Source organism: Rattus norvegicus, chromosome 1 (genome assembly GCF_021556685.1).
Source record: "Rattus norvegicus strain SHRSP/BbbUtx chromosome 1, alternate assembly SHRSP_T2T, whole genome shotgun sequence".
In the NCBI taxonomy this organism is placed as follows: Eukaryota; Metazoa; Chordata; class Mammalia; order Rodentia; family Muridae; genus Rattus; species Rattus norvegicus.
This window is the reverse complement of record NC_141534.1, coordinates 107028938-107055499: the sequence shown is the minus strand read 5'-3', so window position 1 is coordinate 107055499 and position 26562 is coordinate 107028938. Positions and strand designations below refer to the sequence as shown.

General features: G+C 52.3%; 2 protein-coding genes and 1 long non-coding RNA gene across 6 annotated transcripts in view; 2 read left to right on the top strand and 1 right to left on the bottom strand.

Moving 5' to 3' along the window:
- Positions 1-275: 275 nt before the first annotated feature.
- Lin7b (lin-7 cell polarity scaffold B) lies at positions 276-2986 on the top strand. 2 transcript variants are annotated; one of them, XR_015638081.1, is made up of 6 exons: positions 276-364; positions 641-759; positions 901-972; positions 1553-1762; positions 2389-2578; positions 2882-2986. XR_015638081.1 is itself a non-coding variant. In NM_021758.2 (6 exons), the coding sequence occupies exons 1-6, from the start codon at positions 328-330 to the stop codon at positions 2901-2903; spliced, it is 624 nt and encodes a 207-aa protein (NP_068526.1). In that variant the 5' UTR covers positions 276-327; the 3' UTR covers positions 2904-2986. The 2 variants fall into 2 exon arrangements, 1 of the variants encoding a protein (NP_068526.1); NM_021758.2 differs by having other exon boundaries at positions 2415-2578.
- Positions 2928-4713, bottom strand: LOC120097162 (uncharacterized). Its single transcript, XR_015651421.1, has 2 exons — positions 4596-4713; positions 2928-3858 (listed from the first exon to the last, which is right to left on the bottom strand). It is a non-coding gene; the product is annotated as an uncharacterized LOC120097162 (long non-coding RNA).
- Positions 3824-26562, top strand: part of Ppfia3 (PPFI scaffold protein A3) — a 28935-nt gene continuing 6196 nt past the window's right edge. Inside the window, exons 1-21 of one of the 3 annotated variants that reach the window (XM_087595361.1) lie at positions 3824-4211; positions 9306-9560; positions 10497-10598; positions 10898-11062; positions 11764-11838; positions 12005-12079; positions 12974-13195; positions 14286-14432; positions 14529-14663; positions 14753-14836; positions 15702-15833; positions 16052-16114; positions 16207-16283; positions 17521-17665; positions 19378-19565; positions 21647-21866; positions 23608-23771; positions 23863-23990; positions 24612-24705; positions 24911-24992; positions 25466-25666. In XM_087595361.1, coding sequence (XP_087451487.1) covers positions 9321-9560; positions 10497-10598; positions 10898-11062; positions 11764-11838; positions 12005-12079; positions 12974-13195; positions 14286-14432; positions 14529-14663; positions 14753-14836; positions 15702-15833; positions 16052-16114; positions 16207-16283; positions 17521-17665; positions 19378-19565; positions 21647-21866; positions 23608-23771; positions 23863-23990; positions 24612-24705; positions 24911-24992; positions 25466-25666 — 2739 coding nt within the window. In that variant the 5' untranslated portion in view covers positions 3824-4211; positions 9306-9320. Of the gene's footprint in view, positions 4216-9305; positions 9561-10496; positions 10599-10897; positions 11063-11763; positions 11839-12004; positions 12080-12973; positions 13196-14285; positions 14433-14528; positions 14664-14752; positions 14837-15701; positions 15834-16051; positions 16115-16206; positions 16284-17520; positions 17666-19377; positions 19566-21646; positions 21867-23607; positions 23772-23862; positions 23991-24611; positions 24706-24910; positions 24993-25465; positions 25667-26562 lie in introns of all 3 variants that reach the window. The other 2 variants (XM_087595343.1, NM_001270985.2) reach the window with 2 other exon arrangements.

Below are 26562 nucleotides of genomic sequence, written 5' to 3'. Positions count from 1 at the left end.
AAAGGCACAGACGTGCTGTAAGGACACATCAACGGAGTAACAAGATCTTGACCAGAACTGACCCATGATGGGCAGCTGGTAGTGATGTAGGGGCACTGGGAGCCAGGCACCCAGAGGACTAAGGTAGACTCTTATAAAGTTCTGGAGTGGGAGGAACCCTGCACAGCACCGCCTCCTGTCAGTGTGAGGGCAGGGCCTGTGAAACTGTTGGTTGCCGAGGGGGCAGGGCCTCATGCTGCACCACCTCCTCGCCGGCACCTGGTGGGCGGGGCCTCGCATTGCACCTCCTCGCGGACGCCGGGGCGGGTGGCTTGCATTAGAGGAGATATGGCTGCGCTGGTGGAGCCGCTGGGGCTGGAGCGGGGTAAGCGCTCCGAGGGTCCAGTCCCAGCTCTGGGCTCCATTGGGCCGCGACAGGCCTTGCAGATGCGAGGGTTGGGGGGCGGATCTAGTTAGGGTGGGCGGGGCGCGGCCTGCAGTCTGAGGGCGTGGGAGGGTCTGGGGCGGAGCGCCCCACCAACACCTCGCCCGAGGTTGGGGTCCCGGGGACCCGCGGGGCGCGTGGATCGCTTCCAGAATGACCTCGGTTGCCCTTCTTGCTGCTGGCGTGTGTTCTCGCGGTCCCTGCCGCTTTCTGCAGACGTGTCCCGGGCTGTGGAGCTGCTAGAGCGGCTGCAGCGTAGCGGAGAACTGCCCCCGCAGAAGCTGCAGGCCCTGCAGCGGGTCCTGCAGAGCCGCTTCTGCTCCGCCATCCGCGAGGTGAGCACCTCGGTACTGTATAAGTTGTAGTTTCCTTGCACTCCGCGGCGGGGGCGGCGACGGGCGAGCAGACGAGGACACCGGTGTCCAGGGTTATTGACTGGCAGCTACCTGACGTTGCCATGTCTCCAACTCCCCCAGGTGTATGAACAGCTCTATGACACGCTGGACATCACTGGCAGCGCCGAGGTGCGGGCTCATGCCACAGCCAAGGTAAGCTCCTGTCCCCGCAGCTCTGGGTGACCACGAAAACACAGTGCCCTCCAGGCTGGCTGTTTCTGCGCCCTCCTTCACATTTGCGCATCTCTCTTCCACCCTATGAAGATTTATTTATAATGCCCTTTAAATAACTGCACATTTTTAACTTGAATGCACACGAGATTCTCTCTAGCAACAGGCTTGGAAACTGGTCTCACTTTCCTGCCGGTAAGATGACCCTAAAAGGCAATCCGGTTGGATGTTGTGAACAGGGACACCTTTCCAAACTGCAGTGCCATGCTCCTTACTGCCTGCAGACTCAGGACTGTTCCCACCTGATCCCTATCAACCCACCCCCGGAGGGGGGCGCTTGTTTCTATTTGTCTGAGAACAAGATTGGCACGTGCTAAGTACTGAGGTCTTACTTCTACCTGGCTTGGGGAAGAATGCAAATGTTCTCAGGTTTGAGTCACTACAGGATAGCTTTCTGTTGAGCTGTGTCAGGATTCCCCTGTTTGACCTTTGTGGCTACCCTGGCTGGAGTGCCCGTATCTCAACAAGGATCTCTCTCATGGAGGCACCTTCTCTCTTCCAGGCTACAGTGGCTGCTTTCACAGCCAGTGAGGGCCATGCCCATCCCAGGGTCGTGGAACTACCGAAGACTGATGAGGGTTTGGGCTTCAACATCATGGGCGGCAAAGAGCAGAACTCGCCCATCTATATCTCTCGAGTCATCCCCGGAGGTGTGGCTGATCGCCATGGTGGCCTCAAGAGGGGAGACCAGCTGCTGTCTGTGAATGGTGTGGTGAGTGGGGTTGGTAGTGACTGTAAGGGAGCACTGGATGGTCCTGTTCCTACCACACAGGGAGCACAGCCTTTGTAGACAGCTCTGTGGGTTGCACTGCTGACTCTCTAGGACTTCAGAGAGCCTAGCTAGGACCCACCAGACCAGTGTAGATGGGAGTTTTTGTCAGGAGGAACATTTGGCTTGGAGGTTGAAGGATAGGTAATTTGCTGGACTAAGATGTGGAGGGGTGGTTCTGGCTGAGAGCGGAGAGCATCTCTGAGATGAGGAGAAAGACTGGCTCTGATCGAAGTCTGGGTTGAAACCGCAGTGATTAGAACCCAAGGAAAGACACCGAGGAGGTTGGTCCGCCAGAAAAGCTAGGCTTCTGTCCCTGGGCTTGAGGGTAGGAGAGCAATAGGCTTAGGGGCTGTAGACAGGTGGGACAGGTTCAGTGGCCTGGTTCATTGAGGACACTGGGACTGTAAGCTATACTGACATGCAGTTTTTAGGTAGTGGCTGCTGTGTCTAAAGTTGGTGATCCACTAGAGGGATATAAGGCCTCGGAGACTTGACCCCAGCAGCCATGTCACTACCCACTGGTCCCATGTCCTGGGTAGGGTGGTAAGGGCAGCGGTTTGGGCCAGGAGTCTGTGCGAGGCCTGCCCTGCAGAGTGTGGAAGGCGAACACCATGAAAAGGCAGTGGAACTCCTGAAGGCCGCCCAGGGCTCAGTGAAACTGGTGGTGCGCTACACCCCTCGGGTGCTGGAGGAGATGGAAGCCCGCTTCGAGAAGATGCGATCTGCCCGTCGGCGCCAGCAGCACCACAGCTACTCGTGAGCCTCCAGTCACCACCCTATCCCTGCTGCCTACCCCAACCTCAGATACCCAAACCAGGCCAGCGATCTCAGCCGCCTTCAACATTTATCCCTGGCTCTTCACCAGAGGCTTCCAGACCTTTGACCCCTGTCATGGTAGCCAAGGCCCTGGGACCCTCTGGCTCTCCAATCCCAGAATCCCTGTGCCTGTTTTTCTGAACTGTTGTCTCCAGAACCCCACCCTTGAACATCTTATGCGTCCCCCCACCACCACCACTAAGCCTCCCCTTTGCCTAAAACTCCCTCTCCACACCCTCACAGGTCCTTGGAGTCTCGAGGCTGAAATCACAGAGCAGGACCCGCCTCCTCCCCTGTACAGTATTATTTATTGTCACTGGCTCCTTATTTAAAGATCTTTAACCCTCACCGAGTGTCTTGTGTGTCTATCGCGCATCCTGGAATAGTCTCTGTGGGGGAGGAGGACAGTGAAGCTGAGGTTAAGAACAAGCTCTTTCCAGTGTGTGTACCATGATAGACACCGCTCGAGCAGCTCTGAAGGCGGAGGCTGGCCGGTGTCCCAGAGACTAGACCCAAGGCTGCGTCGATGTGAGTGCCAGGGCGCAACACCAAGGACCACTGTCCCCAACCCTTAAGAGGTTTGGAAGGCCAAGGCCTGGCAGGTCCCCTGCTGTGAGTCGGACGCGGGAGTCTTGAAACGCAGCAGAAGCCTGATCATTGCCTCTGTAGGCGGGGCGGAGCGAACCATCCGCTGGGGGAACCCTGCGGGCCGTGCCACCGTCTGCGTGGGAGTCGGGGGTTGGTGGGGCGCATGCAGTTCCCTAGACGGGCGCAGGGGTGCAGAGTAACACGCACTCGCCACCCATCATCCACTCGCCTCACCTTCCAACCGAGCACATCCTTCCGGGAGCCGCCCTTGTCTTAAAAAAAAAAATCCCACCTTGAATGTTGAATTCCCATCCCGCCGCCCAGCCCTCGTGTCCCGTGAGACGCGCGCCGCCGCGGGGACCCGGGGTCGCGACTCGCGCTCCACGCTGCGCGCTACTAGATTCAGGTGACATCATCCTCTGCCGGACTCCGCCTCCCTCCCAGGCCGCCGCACGCTGCATGCCTATTGGTCGCTGCACCACGAGTCCCGCCCCCAGCTCTCCGCCCGCGCGGCCCCTCCCTCCCGATGAGGAGGCGGGGTCTGGTCGCCGGCCGGCACGGACGACAATTCTCATTGGCCATTCAGCGCCGTCCGTCAGTCTTCTGTTAAAGGGGCCACGACCGCCCGGGATCTGTGGGGGGGAGGGGGAGGGAGGAGAATTTTTTGGGGGGGAGAAGGTGGGATTTGGGGGGGCGCTGGTGGGCACCCCTGGATCTGGCGATTGCGGCCTCGCGGGGGGAGGCTGTACGGTGACAAGGGCAGGGGGCTATTTTAGGGAGTAAGAAGGCTGTGAGACCGTGAGGGGGAGGGGGTCCCCAGCGCTGGAGCCGGAGCAAGAGACGCTGAGCCCGCGCTAGCGGCGTAGACAGGGCTCCAGATCTCCAGATCCGGGCCCCGGCCGTCGCCAGGGGCCCCGCCCGGTGCCCCTACCCCACCCCGCGTCCCTCCTGCAGCCCAGCTCCTCCCGCAGTCGTCGCGGACCAGGTAGGTAAGAGCCCGGCCCAGCTTGCCCGGCAGCGCCCACCCTGGGGACCCCTGGGCTAACGTCTCCGACCCGCTGGCCCGAAATCCTACATTCCCATCTCCATCCCAAGGGAACCCAGAGTCCAGATTTCACAAGGCACCCCAAGAGACCCAGGCGTGTCCCTTCCCGGAGCTCAGAGTGCTCCGCTGAACCCTAGTATCTCAAGCGGGCTGTCTCCTTGTGCCTCTTCCAGGGCCCAGAAGCCTGGATCCCTCAGTTCAGCTCAGGGGACCCCTCAGTCTAGATCTCTCCTCTGGGCCCAGTCCTGGGAGCTCCAGACACTGGTCACCACTGTGGGACTCTCCCCATTGCGTCCAAATCGTTCCCCCATTTGCGTCCCCCACCTTCTGGTTGGAACAGCCGGCGACGTTCCTCGGTCCAGGCCGGCTCGCCCTGGACACAGGCCCGCGCCGGAGCTGTCCATGGTCAGCTCTCTCGGTAGCCTCGCCTCCCCCATCTCCTGCCAGGGCCGCCAGGGAGGGGGGTGCAGGTGGTGTGGGAATCCCTCCCCCTCACCGCGCCTTTGACCTGGGGATCCCCGCCGCCCCCTCCCAGCTGGGTCGCGGGGTTCTCAGGCCCATCTTTAGGCACTCTAGCTTTCTGGGACTCTAGCCGCTTCACTTACATAGAGCTTGTGAATGTCCCTGCCCAGTCCACTTAGAAACCTTGGCATGGAGCCTCCCGCTCCCACCTGGATCTAAAAAACTGTTAGTGCCCATATATCTGCTGGCCCTGACTAATCACTGTCATCTTATTCAGCACCTGGGGGATCCAGTTCCCTAGCCTTTGCCCACCCCCTCCCCACTTAGCACTTACTTTAACAGCTCCCCCAACCCCCCAAAGACAAATATGTCCAGCCTCTTGGTACACCAGCACCTGCTTGCTGCCTTATGGACTCAGGCGCCATGGCTTCCTTTCAAAGACCTGGAATACATTCTATCCTCACTCCCCCTTGAAGATCTAGGTGTCTCACCCCCATCTTGTAACCTCCACCAGAACAAACACACATCTCAGGAACCCAGAATCTCACTGTGGTGAGTGTCCTGTCCAACAGACCACCCACCCAGGCCTACACTCCCATCAAACATCCAGGCTCTAAGTTTCTTCACCCCCAGGTGGATTCAAAGGTCTGGACCCTGGCTTTGCATCCTCTCCCATCTTCAGGTCTTGGTGGCCTCAGTGTTCTATGAACTTTACATCTTCTTTTTTTTTTTTTTTTTTTTTTTTGGTTCTTTTTTTCGGAGCTGGGGACCGAACCCAGGGCCTTGCGCTTCCTAGGTAAGCGCTCTACCACTGAGCTAAATCCCCAGCCCCACATCTTCTATGGCTTTAACAAACACTCATCTGTCCTATCGTCTGAGGTGCTAGACTTCCAGAGTCTCCTCTCCCCCCAAAGCTGGATATTTCTGCCATCTCATTGCCTCTAGAGACCCATCTGGTAATATCTGATGTCTCATACTCCAAGTACCAAACAGCTGTCCTTTCTTCTAGGTGTGTTCTGTGATCAGGGTTCATCAGGTGATCTGGGACTTGCCAGCCATTTTTTCTGCATTTCTAGTTAATAATGAGTCCTTTCCTTGTGCTGTGTTCAAGAGTCTAAGTTCCAGAACATTTCCAGATGATACACTGTCCTGTCCTCATCAAGGCGTGTGATCTACATTTAATGCCACGAACTAAATTCTAGGCATGTCTTTTTTCACTTGCTCCCTTCACATCCCAGTGTCAGGATTTTGCCATGCATCCTGGGCTGCATTAGAACTCACTATGTTCACTATGTTGTGTATATTTTTTTCTTCCTCCTCCTCCTTTTTTCTTCTATTTCTTCTTCTTCTTCTTCTTCTTCTTCTTCTTCTTCTTCTTCTTCTTCTTCTTCTTCTTCTTCTTCTTCTTCTCCTCCTCCTCCTCCTCCTCCTCCTCCTCCTCCTCCTCCTCCTCCTCCTCCTCCTTCTTCTTCTTCTTCCTACTCTGGTCTTTACAAATATCTAGATAACATACCTAAGCTACTTTCTGTTCTCAGTCCTCTCCTTGGATATGTCCTATATTTCTAGCTATTGAAGCTGGGGTTGTTGCTGGGGTAGAGCACTTACCTCACACACACAAAGTCCAGGGTTCGATTACTAGCACTAGACCAATAACAGAAAGGTCTCACTCTACTCCCACTCTTAGAGACTAATATCTCCTGGGTTTGCATTTTAGATGTGTTTTATGTTCTGGCCACATCTGCTGTTGTTCTAGATTTCCTTCCTCCCATGGATATTCTAACTTGCAGAATGTGTTGTTTTCAATGAAATAGTCTAGTAGTCTTTGGAACTCTAGCATGCACAATCTTATTTTTTAATTGATGATTTATTTTTGTTTTATGTGCATTAGTGTTTTGCCTGCATATATGTTTGTACAAGGGTGCCAGATCCTCTGGAACTGGAGTTAGACCATTGTGAGCTGTCATGTGGGTGTTGGGAATTGAACCTGGGTCCTGTGGAAGAGTAGTCAGTGCTATTAATGGCTGTGTCATCTCTCCATCCCCCATAGCTTGCACAATCTTAAGCCTGGAAGGTTCCAGTATCTTTTGAGCCTCAGGTTCTAGGTCCCTGTCACAGCTTCTGTCTTTTCCTTTCTATGGCCTTAGCTTTGGTGTCTGTCCTGTTCCCTGCTGGATCATAGGCGTCAGCTCCATCTGCTGTCTTGGCATTCTGAGCCTGTTCTAGACTCTCGCTTTTTCTAGAGTCTTCAGCCTCTGGAAAATGTTCTTGGTTCCTAAACAGACCACCCCCATCAGTTAGAGGATCTCCCCCCCTTTGATATTTAGTGTATTTTGTTTTACTGTACATGTGCGTGCATGTGACAGTGTGCATGTGGAGGTCAAAGGACAAGTTGCAGGAGTTCTCTTCCTCATACACCATATGTGTCCCAGAGTCTCAAACTCAGGTCTTCAGTCTTAGTAGCAAGCTTTGCCCACTAAGCCATCTTCCTGGCCGTGTGTGTGTGTGTGTGTGTGTGTGTGTGTGTGTGTGTGTGTGTGTATTTGGAACAGGATATCATCATGGTAGTTTTGAACTTGCACTCCTCCCGCCTCACCTGGGCCCAGCTGTGGGCTCAGCGGATGCCCTGGGCCCATGCATTCATGCTAAGCAAGCTCTGAGGTCTAGCTTCTGTCTTTGACCAGATCTACTATACACTGCATTAGGGCTGCCCCTCTGTCATTTGGCTCACCTCTGTGTTTTGTGTTCTGAAGTGTTCCAGGAACCTAGTGATGTTACCAGGTGGCTTTGGGCTGATTTTACCTTCCAGTCCCCAGCTGTAGCATAGGGACCTCTAGTTAGCCAAAAAGGCAGCTCTTGCCCTCAGTCCCACACTCAATGTAGAAGCTCTTAATCTTTCTGTGTTCTGTAGCATCTTGGTGACATGGACCGTCCATTCTTTCTCAGAGAATCTGAGGTTCTACAGTAATCCTGGGCTGTAAATTCTGACCAATCGTGGGATTGAGCTTCTGTGTTGTGTTCAAGCCTAAAACTGCCCTCCTGCCTTCTAAACTTTTTGCTGGTCCCAGTTTCTGGGAAGTGTAGAGTTCTGGACAATTTAAAGTCAAAGGGAATTTAGGGACCCAGTTGCATTCTTTCCTGTATTCCAGAGCCCTTCTTGTCTCATAGGATCCCAAGGACCTAATGGCTTTGGTCACAGTTCTCACTTGGGTGGAGTTGGGAAGTATCCAATCTCAAACCGGTTAGGCCACTGCATGTATTGAGGGGAAGGAAAGGAGTGAAAGTCCCTTCTGCTTTCGGTCTGGCCAGATGGACTTGTTGGACCTGAAGTGTTCCAGGGAGAGGCTCACTAGGCCTCTTTACATCTCCGCCCCGCCCCTGGCCAGGGGAACCCAAGTCCTGCCTTTTGGCCTTATAAATCCTGCCTCTCCTCCTCCCACACTCTTGGTTAACACCTCATGAGGGCGGGGCAGGAGGAGCATCCTAGGGTGGCTAGAACCTGAGTGGGAGGGGAGAAGGGTCCAACAGCTTAGATTTATGGGATTTATCTAGATTTAGATCTAGAGCCACTGGAAGTAAAAAGGGTCCGAAAAGAGACTGTTGAAGGCTCAGATCCCTAGCTGTAGGGGGGCTACTAGCTAGCTGTGGGGGCTCAGGCTCCTGTGATCGAAGTTAAATGATTCAGCACTACTCCCTGTTATGCACCTTTTTTTTTTTTTTTTTTTTTTTTTTTTTTTTAAAGAAAGGCTCTAATGTAAACCGGGTTGACCTGAAATTCCTTAAAATACCTGAGGATGGCCTTGAACTCCTGATCCTTCCATCTCCACTTCCCAAGTACTGGGATTATAGGCATACACCACCTTGCCTGGCTTAATAAATGAATATTTTATTTTAGTGGTACAGAATTCAGTCCAGAGCTTCATTTTGTACCAAGCATGTGCTGTGCCACTGACTTACGACTCCAGCCTTCTTGCTATGCGTTTTACTCTTATTCTTTCAAATGGAGTGTTGGTCTTTAATCATAGAGATGGGCAAATCAGTTCAGTGACCCATTTCAGTATCCGAAGCCCTATGACTTTTTCAAGGTATGATTCTGGCTTGGGACTCACTTTCCTCATTTATAGAGTGGGTTGAGGATTGCAAGTCCAGCCACAATAGGTAAAGGTTACTGTTAACTCACGTTGCCAATAACTGGTCCACCAGCTTTTCTCAGTTCCTCAGTGGCCAGACTTTGGCTTGCTGCCAGTGTCTGGTGGAGCCAAGTCTCAGTGTCCCAAAGTGCTTTTACCACCAAGAAGCCCTCGCTGTTTTTCTAACAGCAATGATTTTCAGTTTATCTGTGCCATGATGACAAAGGACAGACCCCAGTTTCCAGCTCTTGGAGGCCAGCACTTAGTTACCCCCCCACACACTTGGCTGTACCTCAGTTTCCCCGTGTCACGATCGGCTCGGCTGACCTCAGTTGCCCCCTGTGCAATACCTAGATTGGGGCCCCAGGGAGTATTTCACTGGCCTTGCCTCAGTTATGTGCCTGAGCCTTGACAAGGTTAGTCAGTCCCCTCTGCGTACCCGCAGGCCGGCACCGCCGCCATGATGTGCGAGGTGATGCCTACCATCAGCGAGGATGGCCGGCGGGGCTCGGCGCTGGGCCCGGACGAGGCCGGCGGCGAGCTGGAGCGCCTCATGGTCACGATGCTCACGGAGCGCGAGCGCCTGCTGGAGACGCTGCGAGAGGCGCAGGACGGGTTGGCGACAGCGCAGCTACGACTGCGCGAGCTCGGCCACGAGAAGGACTCGCTGCAGCGGCAGCTCAGCATTGCTCTGCCTCAGGTTGGGCGGGGTCTTAGGGAGGCGGAGCCTAAAGGCGAGGGCTGTTCTGAATGGGCGGGGCCAGGCTGAAGAGAGTATGGGATTGGATTGCGTTCGGTGGGCGGGCCTTAGCTGCGAAAGGGGCAGGGCTTATATAGAAAGGGCGGGGCCTGAGTAGTTGGTGAGAAGGCGGAGCTTGAGAGAGGCGGAGCCTGGAGAAAGCAAGTTGGGCGAGGTCGGGACTATAAATAAGGGGCGGGGCCTGAGAAGTTGGAGAATCAGAGCTCGTTGAGGAGTATGGGCTGCCATGGGGGCTTGGTAGGAGTCAGGGTCTGGGAAGTAAGCCTGGAATGGCACGCGCCTTTAGCTCGTGAGGCAGGGGCAAGCAGATCTCTGAGTTCGAGGCCAGCCTGGTCTACAGAGTGAGTTCCAGGATGGATAGGGCTACGGAGAAAAACACTGTTTGGAAACACCAAGAAACAAAAAACAAAAACAACAACAACAAAATGGGTAGGGTTTACTAGGAGGACAGAACCTGTAGAGGGCTCAGTTTGGAAAAAGAGAGTGGCCTAAGATGGGTAGTTCCAGAGTATGGCCGGGAGTAGGGAATTACCTTAACACCGGAGGGCGGGTCTTACCATGGAGATGGGCGTGGTTTATATGAAAGGGCGGGGTCTGAGCAGCAAGAAAGTTGAGCCTTAGGAGGAGAGGAGGGGCCTAAGCAGCAAGAGGAGATTCTGCTATCAGAACCCATATAGTTCCACAACAACAAAAGGGAGAGTTTGCCCAGAGGGGCAAGATTTGAGCTGTGAGACCACCACAACTTAGTAAGGGTCAGTTTTGAGTGGCTGGAGGAGGCAGGACCTAGCCAGGAGGGTCAGAGCCTTCAAATTCTCACAAAGAGAGAAATACAGAAATAATTGAGTCAGCCATCTGATTCTACCCACGCCTGGACAGGAGTTTGCGGCTCTGACGAAGGAGCTTAACTTATGTCGGGAACAGCTTCTGGAGAGGGAAGAAGAAATCGCAGAGCTGAAGGCGGAGCGAAACAACACCCGGGTGAGGGCTGTGGGGATGGAGCTTAAACAGGATGGGGCATTGGGTGATGCCGGCCAACATATCTTTTTCCAACATCTAGTTTCCGTCTTCTCTTTTTCCTTGCTCCCAATCTCCTGTATCATTGCCTTCCCCTGCTCCCATTCCCTTTACCCTGGTCAGCTCTACCTCGGTTGTCCCTCCCTGTCTCTCCTCCTCACCTCTCTGTGGTCCTTATCTTTCTTCCCTGTGCACTCCCAACGTGTCACCCCTTTCTTCTTCCCCTTGCTTCTTCCCCATGACTCGGTGCCTTATCCTTCCAGCTACTTCTGGAACACCTCGAGTGCCTAGTGTCCAGGCACGAGCGTTCCCTACGAATGACTGTGGTGAAACGCCAAGCCCAATCTCCTGGAGGAGTCTCCTCTGAGGTGGAAGTGCTCAAGGCTCTAAAATCCCTCTTTGAGCACCACAAGGCCCTGGATGAGAAGGTAGGAGAGTCAGAGGATGAAGAGGAGAAAACACGTGATTGACCTCAACTGAACTAAGTGGGAATGAGAAAAGCTGGCTATGATTGGCTGGAGGTATTTGACATGGGAGAAAATGTTACCATGGTGGATTTGAACATGACTTGATAAAAAGATGTAGGAGGGGACTGGAGAGATGGCTCAGTGGTTAAGAGCATGGATTACTCTTCCAGGGTTCCTGAGTTCAGTTTCCAGCAATCACATGGTTGCTCACAACCATCTATCTGTAATGGTATCTGATGTCCTCTTCTGGTGTGTCTGAAGATAGCTATAGTGTACTTATACATGAAATAAATAAATAAATCTTAATATATATATATATATATATATATATGAACTATTTAATCCCAGCACTTAAGAGGCAGAGGAAAGTAGATTTCTATGAGTTCGAGGTCTTGTCTACACAGAGTTCCAGGCCATACAATGCTATGTTTTAAGACTTTGGCAAAAAAAGTAAAAACAGAAATAGAATAGTGTATAATGGGGGAAAGTCTCTTTGGGGTGTTCTGGGACAGGATCGCCTGACCCACACTGGGTCTTATCTCTGCAGCACATGTAGACAGTGAGTTTGGGATCCTTCTGCCTCAGCCTTCTGAGTAGCTGGGACGACAGGCCTTCAGTACCAAGCCCTACAAGGTCTGATCTTATCTCACACCCATCTGCAGGTCCGGGAAAGATTGCGGATGGCACTGGAGAGGGTAGCAGTGCTCGAGGAGGAGCTGGAACTGAGCAATCAGGAGGTAGGGGCGGGGTCAGTAGAGAAGGGGAGGGCCATGTCTGGGTGGAGGACTAAGAAACTGATTGGTTGTATTCTAAAGGAAGCGGGCCAATGGGATTGGATCCCAGAAAAATCCTCAGGGCCCCAAAGGAGGAACTCAGTGTGCTCTGGTGTTTTGACTCTTGTAGGCCCTGAACCTTCGAGACCAGCTATCTAGAAGGCGGTCAGGACTGGAGGAGCCGGGCAAGGATGGGGATGGACAGGTGAGAAGTCTTAGTTCCCTTCATGTGACCTTCTCTCAGCGATGATTGATTGATTGATTGTGCTGAGGGTGGGATTTAAGGCATCTTATATTCTCTGCAAGGCTTCTACCACCAAACAACATTTCCAGCCCATCACTAGGGTATTCTAGGCAGTTACTTCACTTCAGACCACATCCTTAGGCCTCTTTTTACTTTTTGTGAGTCTGGGTCACACTCTGTAGCTCATGTTGACTCCAACCCAAGATCCTTCTGCCTCAGCCTCCCAAGTCATTGAAAGTACAAGTCTACGCTGCGGCTCTGCTCAGTAACCTCCTGACTTTCTGATGAGCGCTTTACTGTTTTGTCTGTTTGGTTTGGTTTTGAAGACAGGGTTTCCCCGTGGAGCCCTGGCTATCCTGGAACTCTCGCTGTAGACCAGGCTGACCTTGAACTCACAGAATTCCACTTGCCTCTTTAGTGCTGGGATTAAAGGCATGTGCTACCATGCCAGGGCCCCTTTTAAGGTTTTAATTATAATCAACTGTGCATAGGTAATGTGGGAGGTGACACTTATGTGCACGTGGAGGTCGTAGGACAACTTGAGGGAGTAGTTCTTCCCTTTCATAATGTGAGTCGTGGAGATTGAACCCAGGTCATCAGGCTTGGTGGCTGAGTCAGTTGATTGGCCTCCAATGGTCACTTTAATGTTGGTTATAACCCTCGCTGACCCAATGCAATCTGATCCCCTAAGATCCTTACTGGTCACTGTGACCCTCAGTGACAGACCCCATTGGACTTTGGTCTACAAGATCCTTACTGGTCTTTGATTTCCCCTCACCATATGCGGCTGCCTTCAGGGTGGCCGACCAGCCCAGCTCTGCACTCTGGGTTCGATTTGCTTTTCTCTTTCTCCAGACCCTTGCCAATGGCCTGGGTCCCGTTGGAGAATCCAGCCGGCGCACGGCAGAGCTGGAGGAGGCACTGGAGCGGCAGCGTGCAGAGGTGTGCCAGCTGAGGGAGCGCCTGGCGGTGCTGTGCCGTCAGATGAGCCAGCTGGAGGAGGAGCTGGGCACTGCTCACCGCGAGCTGGGTAAGGCGGAGGAAGCTAACTCCAAGCTGCAGCGCGACCTCAAGGAGGTGAGGCGGAGCCCCTGGAGAGCCGCTCTCGGTCCCCCCAACGCCCACCCCAGCCTTCTCCCAGCCCTTCAAGAGTAACTGAGTTCAAGAATGACTAGACCCGGTCTCAGTCCCCACAGTCCCCAGTTATGTGGAATCCCTCCTCAGTTTCCTTATCTGTCCAGTGGGACTAATCTGAGTGTTTGTGTATGGCAGAGTGACCCTTGGCACCTGGTTCTTGTGTTACCATGGCGATAGAATCTAGGACTTTACATACCCTAGGCTCATTGGTCTATCTACCTCTGAGCCATGGCCCTAGTTTCTCACTGGCAGGCACTTTATTTCTGAGTCACTCTCTCAGCCCCTCACTGGGGGAGTGTAGACATCTCCCACCGAGCTATATCCCTTTAGCTGTTTTATTCATTATTTTGAGACAGTATAATTTGTCCAGTTTGTCTGTGGAACCACAGCCTCTTCCCTCAGCCACATGAGTACTAGGCCCTGCTGGTCTGACACTTGAAGAAAGTGAATTTAAACAAGTGAATGTTTGTTCCTCATTAGCTGGGCAGATGGCAGGAGTTGCTTGCCTTGTCACAAGGCTTCTCATGGCAGCCCCAGGCAGGCCTATCTCCCACCTGATTCTGGCATATCTTTTCTGGGCTTCTAAGCTTGGGCTAGCCTGGTAGCTTTATGAAAGATGGTGTGAACCTTCCAGAGAAACGTCAGCAATGACTCTGTGATTCTAAGACAGTGTTATGCTGGTGTGGCTTGAGTGAAGGCTGTATCCCATAGGTCTTTGGTTTTTTTATTTGTTTATCCGGTCTCCCTATGTATCCCAGGTGGGTCGTAAATTTGGCTGGCCTTCAAAGTCCTCTTGCTTTAGCCTCCCACTTGCCAGGATAACTGGAATGTGGCATTATCATGCCCCGAGCCTTCCATCATCTTTATGCGAGGCTCTAAGTCAGAATTGCTTTAAAAGTTGTGACACAGAATGGCGTAAGGGGGCCTATTTTCTATGGATCCTGGAACTTCTTGTCCAGAGTTTTTGGCCTCTACTGCCACAAGGCTTTCTGGGGATTGTAGTCCACACATCCCATTACAACCTCTGCAGGCCCTGGCTCAGCGGGAAGATATGGAAGAACGCATCACCACACTGGAAAAGCGCTATCTGAGTGCCCAGCGTGAGGCCACATCTCTACATGATGCCAACGATAAGCTGGAGAATGAGCTGGCCAGCAAAGAGTCCCTGTACAGACAGGTGAGAGGCCACCCAGCAAGAGATCCAAGAGACCATGGGAGGATGCTGTGGTTGGATAACTGAGTCCCTCGGCTCTTCTGCCTCTTTCTCTCCCAGAGTGAAGAGAAGAGCCGTCAGCTGGCCGAGTGGCTGGATGACGCCAAGCAGAAGCTGCAGCAGACCCTGCAGAAGGCAGAGACCTTGCCTGAGATTGAGGCTCAGCTGGCACAGAGAGTGGCTGCTCTGAACAAGGTGATAGCCTGGCAAGGGGCTGGGCCGGAGGTGCAGGGGCGGGGATCTTGGTGGAGTTCAAGTCATACTCCACGCGTCCTGTCTACTAGGCTGAGGAACGCCATGGGAACTTTGAGGAGAGGCTTCGGCAGCTGGAGGCACAGCTGGAGGAGAAGAACCAGGAGCTGCAGAGGGTGAGGAGGCCAAGGGAGCCAAAGGAACTGTGAGGTGGAGGCAGGGGTAACCCGAGGGCGGGGCTTGGTAGTGGTTAGGGGTGTGGTTTATAGGAAAGGCGAGGTTTATATCAGGAGAGGGGTTGCATGAGGGGCAGGGCTTGGAAACCCACACACTTGTGTGTGTGTGTGTGTGTGTGTGTGTGTGTGTGTGTGTGTGTGCGCGCGCGCGCGCGCGCGCCTGCACGCTGTTTAAATGAAGGGTCAAGGCTTAGCTGAAGGGGTGAGCTAGATGGGACTCATACGAATGGCAGAACTTAGATGAAGGGTGGAGCTTCTGGAGCTTACGTGAAGGAACTAGGTGGATGTATGAGGCTTAGATGAAGGGTGGGACTGGGTGGAACTTAACTGAGGGGATAGGTTAGGTGGGGCTTACAAGACAGCAGGGCTTAAAAGAGAGAGCCTGAGAGTAAGGACAGCGCTTAGATGAAGGGACTGGGGTTGATAGATGGGGCTTAGATGAGGCTGCAAGCTGGTGTTGGGCTTAGCTGAGTCCTTGGTTAAGTGGACTGACTTTACACGGGATCTTAGGCACAGTGAGGATATCTCTAGGGAGGGGCTAAATCGAGGGGGTGGAGCTTAGACGAGGGGCAGGGTTGGGTGAGACACAAAGGGTGAGGCTTAACTGAGGATCAGAGTAGTGGGTGGGACTTAGATGAAGAGTCTGGTTTGGATGGTATGAGGGGTGGGTTTAGGAGGGGCTTAGAGAGGAGACAGGCTGAGTGGGAATCACGGCAAGGCTCATGTGAGGGGCATGATTTAGAGCAAGGGGAACGATCTCGGAAGGACTCGTTTGACAGTCTGTGCCCTGTCTCCTTTTGCTCAGGCCCGGCAGAGGGAGAAGATGAACGATGACCACAATAAACGACTATCAGAAACGGTGGACAAGCTGCTAAGTGAATCCAATGAACGGTTACAGCTTCACCTCAAGGAACGTATGGGGGCACTGGAGGAGAAGGTGCGTCCCCTCTCACCCCTATTCCAGGCCTTTGACAACCAGGGGTTGCCTCTAACTGCCATCCTAGGGCCCATACACCTTCCTCAGATCTGTCATTTGAGACCTCTGTACCCATGAACTCTGCTCTGTGACTGAAAGCACCATTTTGCTTGACCCAAGAGCATTATTTTCCTAGACCACAACCCCTTTGCCCTTCCATGTCACCCCTGTCCCCACAGAACTCACTGAGTGAGGAGATTGCTAACATGAAGAAGCTTCAAGATGAGCTGCTCCTGAATAAGGTGAGGGCCTGGAACTCGACAGGGGAGGTATGGAGTGGCCTGTTCCTCACAGCAGCAACACTGCACCTGATACCTCTGCCTCCTCTCCACAGGAGCAGCTCTTGGCTGAGATGGAACGGATGCAGATGGAGATCGACCAGCTACGGGGGAGGCCGCCCTCCTATTCCAGGTGACAGAAGCCCTCCTGTCCTTTCTGTCTAGGTCAAGTCCATCCTTTCCTTCCCACTCCTTCTCCTCAACTGCTCATCCCTTCTTAATGCTTTTTTTTTCTTCTAAGATTTATTTATTTATTTTATGTAGGAGTGCTTTGTCTACATGTACACCTGCATGCCAGGAGAGGGCACCAGATCCCATTAAAGATGGTTGTGAGCCGCCATGTGGTTGCTGGGAATTGAACTCAGGACCTCTGAAAGGGCAGCTGGTCCTCTTAATGGCTGAGCCATGTCTCCAGTGCCCTCATCCCTTATTTTTAATTTTTTTCTTTTTTTTTTTCGGAGCTGGGGACCGAACCCAGGGCCTTGCGCTTGCTAGGCAAGTGCTCTACCGCTGAGCTAAATCCCCAACCCCTTATTTTTAATTTTTACAGTACTGGGGAATCAAATACCAGGGACTCATGCTATCACCAAGTCACACGTCCTAGCCCTTCACTAGGGGATTCTAGGCAGGGACTCTGCTTCCCAGCCACATCTTCAGCTCCACACTGGGAAATTCTAAGCTCTACCCTGTAAATCTCCAGACTCCTTTTGATTTTCCTTTTGAGACAGAAGCTCACTAAGTTGCTTACGGTGGCTTTAAACTTGTGATCCTTCTGCCACAGCCTCCCAAGTAGCTGAGACTACAAGGTTACATCACCAGGTCCAGTTTTATTAATTCCATTTATTTATATTTAAGAATATTTTAGTCAGGTGGTGGTGGCACACAGCTTTAATTCCAGCACTTGGAAGGCAGAAGTAGGTGGATCTCTGAGTTTGAGGCTAGCCTGGTCTACAGAGCAAGTTCTAGGACAGCCAAGAGTACCCAGAGAAACTGTCTCAAATGGACTAATTCATACATGTATCTTGATCATATCCACTCCCAACTCTTCCCCATAAAACATCTCATTCCTAATTGCTTTCTTTTCTTTCCCTTCTTCCTCTTCCTCTTCTAGAGACAGGGATTCTCTGTGTATACTGGCTGTCCTGGAACTTGGTCTGTAGACCAGGCTGGTCTTGAACTCACAGAGATCTGCCTGCCTCTGCCTCTCTAGTACTGGGATTAAAGAAGTGAGCCACCACTGTCCAGTCACAGTTTCCTTTTTAAAATAAGCCACTGAGTTCAACTGTTGCCACCCCTCCTCCCAGAACAGGCAGGCCTATCCCTGTGACTCCTAATCTCTATCCTTTCTCTGGCCCTTCCTGTGTCCACAGGTCCCTCCCTGGCAGTGCCCTGGAGCTCCGGTACTCCCAGGCACCAACCTTACCTTCTGGTGCCCCTCTGGATCCTTATGGGGCAGGCAGTGGCCGGGCAGGCAAGAGGGGCCGCTGGTCGGGGGCCAAGGACGAGTCTTCCAAGGTCAGCATCCCCCTCTAGGCCTAGAGAGGGGCAGTGATGGGGAGGGGAGGACAGCTGGGTCTGCGCAGCTTAGGGAGGATCCTGGGATGAAAAAGCCACGTCTCTCTGACTCCCTGTCTTCTCTCTTGACCACCACCACCATCCACCTGCCTGCGCGTCTGATCTCCTCCTATTATGTACATGGTGAGTACTGAAGATGGAGGAAGAGTGGAGAATTCGCTGGTTGGCTCTGGGGAACTGGAAGAAGAGAGGAATGGCGGGTGTGGGCGTGGCTTAGGGACAATTAGGAGGAGCCAGTAAGGAAAGACTGATGCTGTAGAGAAAGCATGGTTAGTAAAATCCCCTGGCACACATGTAATAAGCCAGATGTATGGTGTGTACCTCTGGGCTCAGCTCTGGGGAGGTGCAGGCAGGAGGGTCTTTAAAGCCTGTGGTCAACCAGCCTAGACAGTGAGCTCCAGGTTCAGTGAAAGACTATCTCAGAAAATACGGTGGGGCGGGACCTGTTAGCAAATGCCTTTAAACCCAGCACTTGGGAGTCCTAGGCAGGTAGGTCATTGAGAGTTCCTGGCAGGAAGGTCAATACAGTGAGACCCTGTCTGAAACAACCAACCAATAGAAAAGAACAAAAGGTGGGGCCAGGGATATGGGGGTGGGGCCAGGGATATGGGGGTGGGGCCAGGGATATGGGGGTGGGGCCAGGGATATGGGGGTGGGGCCAGGGATATGGGGGTGGGGCCAGGGATATGGGAGTGGGGCCAGGGATATGGGGGTGGGGCCAGGGATATGGGGGTGGGGCCAGGGATATGGGGGTGGGGCCAGGGATATGGGGGTAGGGCCAGGGAGATGGGGGTGGGGCCAGGGAGATGGGGGTGGGGCCAGGGAGATGGGGGTGGGGCCAGGGAGATGGGTTAGTAGGTCGTGGCATTTGAAGCTTATCTTGAGGATCTGAGTTCAATGCCCAGGCCCAACATGGTGGAAGGACAGAACTGACTCTGAAAGATTGTCCTCTGACCTCTGTATACACAACGTAGTACATGCACGTGGCCCCACCACACGTCAAAAAGAAGTAATGTTAAAAAGAAAAAGTTCAAAAGAATAGTGTGAACAGCGAATGAGGACAGAGAGCTACGGCTTCTACATACGCACACATTTAAAAAAAACAAAACAGGGCAGGGCGTGGTGGTGCGAATGTCTCAATCAGTAGCCCTGACTATCCTGGAATTTACTCCGTAGACCAGGCTGGCCTCGAACTCTGAGATCCACCTGCCCCTGCCTCCCAAGTGCTGGGATTATTGGCACGTGCCACCACTGTCCAGCCAATGATTTTTTTTTTTTTAAAGAATGAGCCTTTAAAAACTTATTATTGGGGGTGTACCAGCCACAAAACACCTGTGGAGGTCAGAGACGACTCCGTGGACTTGGTTCTTTCTTTCTACCTTTAATGTGCTCTGAGGATTGAGCCTGAGTTACCAGGCTGTGCAACAGAAATTTTACCCAGTGAGCTAGCTCTTTGGTCCAAGGAAGATTCCTGCTAAGAAGGGCACTAGGGATACAGCTCATCTAAACCTGGGCATAGGTGACACCCTGACTCTACCACTACAATGCAAAGATAAAGGAAGGGTGTAGACTGGAGGAGCATCATGGGATGCAGGAGGTGAGGAGTGTGGGCGAAGCCAGGTACCAACCTTAATCCTCACTCCCAGGGACAGGACTGGGACCGGTCTACCCCTGCTGGATCCATTCCACCCCCTTTCCCTGGAGAGCTAGATGGCTCAGATGAGGAGGAGACCGAGGGGATGTTCGGGGCTGAACTGCTGTCCCCCAGTGGGCAAGCTGATGTGCAGACACTGGCCATCATGCTCCAGGAGCAATTGGAAGCCATCAACAAGGAAATCAAGTGAGTGCCAGCCTAAGCCTGCTATGCCTCGCCCAAACTGTCTCCACAGCCCCTGAAGCTCCTAAAAGCCATCCCAGTCCTTTCTCTAAGCCTGACTACTTCCCCATCGCCCTCAAGCAATTCTCCCAGACCACAATCCCCAGCCACAGACCACTTCTGTTATCTGTGTCAGTGTCCCTAAGCCAGCGCCTAAACCGAAGAGTGTGTTCCACAGTACTCCTCCTCAGCTCCACAGGAGAACTTTCGAGAAAATCACCGCTCTCTTTAACTATGTCCTAGAGCCTCCTGATACTGCAGGAATCCCAACACAAGGTCCCAACAGCAACAAAAAGCCCGCACATCTTACCCTCACACAGAAATCAAGAAGCCTTGGCTCGGGCTGGGAATATAGTTTACTTGGTAGAGCATTTATTTAGTTAGCATCGGGGAAGCCCTGGATTCCGTCCCTAAGGTGGAAAAGCAAAGAAGATAGGGGAAGAAAGAGAAAGAAAGGAAGGAAGAAAAAAAAAGCTAGGAAATAAAAGATAAAGCAAGAGGGCTGGAGAGATGGCTCAGCGGTTAAGAGCACTGACTGCTCTTCCACAGGTCCTGAGTTCAATTCCCAGCAACCACATGGTGGCTCACAACCATGTAATAGGAAGCCCTTTTCTGGTGTGTATGAAGACAGCTACAGTGGGCTCATATACATTAAATAAATAAATCTTTCAAATAAAGAAAAGAAGAAGAAAAAGCAAAGAAAAGGAAGACAGAAAGGAAGGAAGGGATTTCAGAATTGGCTGGGCAATTAAATAATTGCCGTGCACAGTCGGAGACTGGAGTTCAGATCCTCCGGAGCCCGTATGAGTGTCAGGTGGGCTAGATGGCTCACCTGAAATGACAGCCTCTGAAGACAGGATAGACTGCTGGAGGAAGCTGGCTGACAGGTCTGGCTGAGAAACACCAGCTCAGTAAATAGGGCTGATGGTGATTCAGTAAACCTCAGGCCTCTATGTGCATTCAAATCCACACACTACCCTCACACATGCAAAAACACACATAACACAGGCACGACCACCCCTCACTCACGCAAACACATAACACACACACACACACACACAAACACACATAACACACACATGCAAAAGCACATATAACACAGGCATAAACACACACACAGGCAAAAACACATGCACACACAGTTATAACCCCCCCCACACACACACACAAAACCCACACATAACAGACATAATCACACACGCACACACAGGTGTATACACACACACGCGCGCGCGTGCGCAAAAGGAGGCATGGGGGTTGGGGATTTAGCTCAGTGGTAGAGCGCTTGCCTAGGAAGCACAAGGCCCTGGGTTCGGTCCCCAGCTCCAAAAAAAAAAAAAAAAAAGAACCAAAAGGAGGCATGAAAGAAAGACTTAACTGCACCTACCAAGCGTTTTTAGCTAACAGCACAGTTTTCCAGCCGCTGACACCTGTCCTCCAGAAACCGCCTGCTTTGGTATTTCTGGTCTCATGAATTCTTTCTGGGCCCCTGGAAACACAATCACATTCTAATTCATACTTTGTCTATCCACCCTCCTGTACTGAATGAAGTCAGGACCTTCTCAACCACTTTGATTAGCCTTGATTTCACCCTGATCTTAGTCTTTCACCCTTTCGGCTCTTGGAACACTGTCTGTTCCTGTAGTAATTTTATTATCTTTAGAATTATAATTTGTTGTTTTGGGGGGTTGAACCCAGGGCCTCGTGTATGCCAAGTGAGGCCTCTGCTGCTGTGTCACCCCAGCCCCTCACCAGGGGACCTTAGGCAGGTGCTCTACCACTGAGGTACACCCCTAGGGCTTAGTGTAGCCATTTGGTTAACACCTTCTAACTGACAGGAATCCCAACCACTCAGCCAAAGCCTTCAGTGATTTCCTGAGTCTCTCAGTATTTCCTGGCTCCCTTTGAGCCGCTGCTGAAGCTATGGACTTGGGGTCCACCAAAACACCCTTAAGTCGCTTCACTCTCCAAGCCACTCCCCTCCCCATCCTTTGTGAGTCCCCTCCACCCTCCACCTCACCTTTGTCTTCCTTCTCCTCCTCCAGGCTAATTCAAGAAGAGAAAGAAACGACAGAGCAGCGTGCAGAGGAGCTGGAGAGCCGGGTGTCCAGTTCTGGCCTCGACTCTCTGGGCCGGTACCGCAGCAGCTGTTCACTACCGCCCTCCCTCACCACCTCCACCCTCGCCAGCCCCTCACCTCCCAGCTCCGGACACTCCACCCCTCGTCTGGCACCTCCCAGTCCTGCCCGGGAGACCGACAAGACCGTGAGTACCCTCTGTCTGTCACCCAGCCCATGTAGGTGGGGGAGGTCAGAGACAGAACTTCCCACAGATGGCTGCCGGGGCCTTGACACAATGGACTGCAGTGGCCTCGGTTTTTCTTGAAAAGTTTGAAAGGACAAAGAGGCTGGTTTCTGGAAACTTAGTCAGCTGTAGTCTCATTAATTAATTTATTTTTTGTATGTGAGTATGCTATAGCTGTCTTCAGACACACCAGAAGAGGGCATCAGATCCCATTACAGATGGTTGTGAGCCACCATGTGGTTGCTGGGATTTGAACTTAGGACCTCTGGAAGAGCAGTCAGTGCTCTTAACGACTGAGCCATCTCTCCAGCCCCGGTGTATGTGATTCTTGAGCATGCTATAGCATCCCTTATGGAGGTCAGAGAACAATTTCCAGCAGTTGGTTTTCTCCTAACATGTATACCCTGGTGTCTGAACTCAGGCTATCAAATGTGGTAGGCAGTCCTTTACCCACCGAGCCATCTTGGCAAGCCTATGTGATTTGTTCTCATGTGTTATGTTTCTGTAATTTATTTTTTATGTTTATTTTTTAATTTTTTGAATATTATTTATTTAATGTATATAAGTACACTGTAGCTGTCTTCAGACACACCAGAAGAGGGCATCGGATTCCGTTACAGATGTTTGTGAGCCACCATGTGGTTGCTGGGAATTGAACTCAGGACCTCTGGAAGAGAAGTCGGTGCTCTTAATCTCTGAGCCATCTCTCCAGCCCCAATTTTTTTTTAAACACATAGTCTTGGTGTGTTCCTTAGGCTGCTGTGAAACTTGCGAGGTCAAGCTATCTTTCTTCCTCCCATAGCTTCCCAAGCATCTTACCTGGTCTACAGGACATGCACCACGCCCAGCTCCATGGACTCCACATATTCCTGGGGCTGATAGCTCGGCTCGTAAAGACACTTGCTCCCAAACAAGATGATCCCAGGGAGCCACATGGTAGCAGGAAAGAACTTATTTCTGATAATTGTTCTCTGACCTACCACAAGGGTATAGGTCACAGATACACAGAAATAAAATATGATTAAACTAATTTTTTGAGGATTTTTTTTGTTTTATTTTTGAGACAAGCTCTCATTCTGTAGCCCTGGCTGCCCTGGAATTTAGTGTGGAAACCAGGCTGGCCTCGAACTCACAGAGCTATGCCTGTCTCTGCCTACCAAGTGCAGGATGTCACCACAACGCCTGACACAAACTTTTTTAAATGCACATACACTTGAGATCTATAAACTTTAAATGACCTTTGAGAACTTGTGTATGGAAACTCAACACCTGTCATCCCAGTGCTTGTGTGGCTGAGGCAGGAGGATTGCTGTGAGTTTGAGGCCAACTTGGACTATATAGTGGAACCCTCTTTCAAAAGGAAGAGGGAGAGGAAACAAAAGAGGAAGAGGAAGAGTAGGAGAATTCACCTTGGAGGAAGTCGAAATCATATGCAATTGTTTGTTTGTTTGTTTTGTTGTTGTTTTGTTTCTATAAATCTTCCTTTCCAGTTCTGAGTACATGACCCCCTTTCCCTTTCTTTGACGCTAAACCTCTTCCACATCTGCCATCTGTTGTGAAGCTACTTCCTGTATAGGCATTCACCCCATTTGCTCTAGGCTACCTCCCTTCAGTTAGTGCCAGAACAAGAGGAGCGAGAGCCAGCTCACACATCCTCTCATTCATACCCCACAACTAACATCCCATCTGTCTCTGTCCCCAGAATCATGTCCCCAAGGACGAAGCCGGTGTTCCACGAGGGGAGGGTCCAGCCATTCCAGGAGACACCCCACCACCCACTCCCCGCTCTGCCCGTCTTGAGAGGATGACCCAGGCTTTGGCACTGCAAGCGGGGTCACTGGAAGATGGGGCACCTCCCCGGGGAAGGTCAGCAGGAATTTGGGTTGAGGTTGGGAAAGGGACAAAGGCTTGAGTGGTGGGGGACAGTATCCATGCAGGCTCTGCCCTGTGTCTCTAGTGAGAGCACCCCAGATTCCCTCCACAAAGCCCCCAAGAGGAAGAGCATCAAGTCATCCATCGGTCGGCTCTTCGGCAAGAAAGAGAAGGGCCGGATGGGACCCCCAGGCCGGGAAAGTGTTTCTCTGGGTAAGTACTATAATGTCAACCCTCCCCTCCTCCCGCCCCTCCTCCCCTCCCTCCTCCCTCCCTGCCTTTCTCCGTCTTTCCCTACCTCCTCATTGGCTAGAAATTGATTTCTGTCTTCACTAGGTAATACTGTTTTTCTTTCTTGTGGGGCTGGGAACTGAACCCAGGGCCTCACGAATTTTCAGCAAATATTCTACCATTCAGCAGTGTTCCCAGCCCCTGCTTTTTAAAATTAAAAGTATATATCATAATTCTCTGTGTGTTCTCAGTGCATGTGTTAGAGTTCAGAGGACAACATCACGAAGTTGGTTTTCTCCTTCCACTTTGCTTACATAGCTCTGGCTGTCTCTTTGTAGACCAGGCTAGCCTCAAGCCCACAAAGCTGCTCTTCTCTTTGACTCCCAAGAGGTGTGCAGCAGGCCCTGTTTTTGGGTCTTGCTGTGTAAATCTGGATAGCCTGGCATTTGCCTTGTAGCAGATAATGGCTTCAAGCTGGCAATGTTCCTGTTACCCCTGCCTCTCCAGTGCTTGGGAAATGTCAGATGTGAGCCACCGAGTTCCCCTGACACGGCGTTCCGCTAATCTAAGACTTTACTAACTTTGATGCTTCCTTGCCACCAGCTGGGACACCGTCTGATGAAACACTGGCCACTGACCCTCTGGGACTAGCCAAGCTGACTGGTCCAGGAGATAAGGACAGGAGGAACAAGAGAAAGTGAGTGTCTGCAGGGTTTGGGGCAAGATTATCAGTGGGCGGCCGTGACCCTTTGCTCTCCAGGGACTCTGGGAACACCTTTCTTTATTGCTTTGCTGCCTGGGTGGGAAGGTGGGTCTACATAGTATCACGTCTTACTGCACTCTTCAGAGATGCTTGGCTGTTGTGCACCTGTGTGAGAGGTCCTGTCTACCTTTTCTGCTAGGCATGAACTTCTAGAAGAGGCCTGTCGACAAGGCCTGCCTTTTGCTGCCTGGGACGGCCCCACCGTGGTCTCCTGGCTGGAGGTACTCCAACTTTGAAAGGACCCTTTAGTCTAAGCCCCACTTATGTTTTTGTTTTGTAATTAACTCAGGGTCTCACTCTGTAGCCCAGGCTAGCCTCAAGCGCATGGCAATCCTCTTTCTTACCTCAGCCTCTTGAATGCTGGGATTACAAACCTGAGCCATGTGCCAGGGTTTTATCCACGGCTCTCCCTAACCCAAGTCTACAAGTGGGGTGTGTGGGGAGGTCAGGACCCAAGGCTCTGAGGGAAACCACTTCCTCTTTCTCCCACCCCTGCCCACTCCATCTGTCTCTTCTGGTCTCTCCCCGTCTCTGCTGACTTGTGTCTGTCTTTCCATCTGTCCGGTCCGTACTCATCCCTCACCTTCTCCCACGTGCCTCTGTCTTGCCGCATCTGTTTCTTTGCCTGAGAGCTTTCTCCATCTGTCTCTCTCTCCACGGACTCCTCCACATTCTCACCTTCCCATGACCTCAGCTCTGGGTGGGCATGCCTGCATGGTACGTGGCCGCCTGCCGGGCCAATGTCAAGAGCGGCGCCATCATGGCCAACCTGTCAGACACGGAGATCCAGCGGGAAATCGGCATCAGCAATCCACTGCACAGGCTCAAACTGCGCCTTGCCATTCAGGAGATGGTATCACTCACATCACCCTCTGCTCCTGCCTCCTCACGCACGGTGAGTGCCTGCCAATCCTCACCCCTCTGCCTGGCTCTGCCCCTCACTGGCAGACCGCCTATCCTGGGCCCACACCCCGCTGAGTGGCTCTGCACCCAGCCCCCCATCCTGGGCTCCATTCCCCCCCCCCCCGTGCACCCTGCCACCATGTGTCATGAGTGGGTTACATAGTTCTTTATCCCCCACCCTCCAAGACTCCCTTCCTGGAGATTTCACCATTTTTCCCCCCCAACCCCCAGAGCTAAGGACTGAACCCAGGGCCTTGTGCTTGCTAGGCAAGAGCTCTACCATTGAGCTAAATCCCCAACCTCGATTTCACCATTTCTAAGAGACTGTCCAGATCCACCAGTTTCTCATTTTCATTTCTTTTGAGACAAGCTCTCGCTCATGGAGGGCTGGCTGGCCTGGAGCTATGTGAACCAGGCTGGGCTTAGAACTCAGAGATCTGCCTTCCTCTGCTTCCCCAGCCAGCCCCGCCATACCCAGACCCAGTTTTTTCTTGAGAAGTCTTAAACACACAAACAAGTGTTGGTACCTGTGTCAGAGGCAGTAGGATGGCAGCCAGCCTGGGCTACTGGGCTATTTGGTGAGACTTTGCTTCATATTGAAAAAAGAGAGGGGTCCTGCAAGATGGCTCAGTGGGTGAAGGTGCTGGCCACCAAGCCTGCCACCCAGCCTGCCACCCAGCTTGCCACCCAGCCTGCCACTCAGCCTGCCACCCGAAGTCAATTCCTGGAACCGGCATGGGGGAATAAGAATATCAACTTCTGGGGTTGGGGATTTAGTTCAGTGGTAGAGGGTAGAGGGTAGAGGCCCTGGGTTCGGTCCCCAGCTCCGAAAAAAAGAAAAGAAAAGAAAATCAACTCCTATAATTGTCCTCTTACCGTCACAGAGTG

Coding starts and splice junctions, on each gene's coding strand:
- Lin7b (NM_021758.2), top strand. CDS start 328: ATGGCTGCGCTGGTGGAGCCGCTGGGGCTGGAGCGGG. Junction 365..640: donor GCCGCTGGGGCTGGAGCGGG/GTAAGCGCTCCG, acceptor CGCTTTCTGCAG/ACGTGTCCCGGGCTGTGGAG. Junction 2,579..2,881: donor CAGCAGCACCACAGCTACTC/GTGAGCCTCCAG, acceptor ACACCCTCACAG/GTCCTTGGAGTCTCGAGGCT.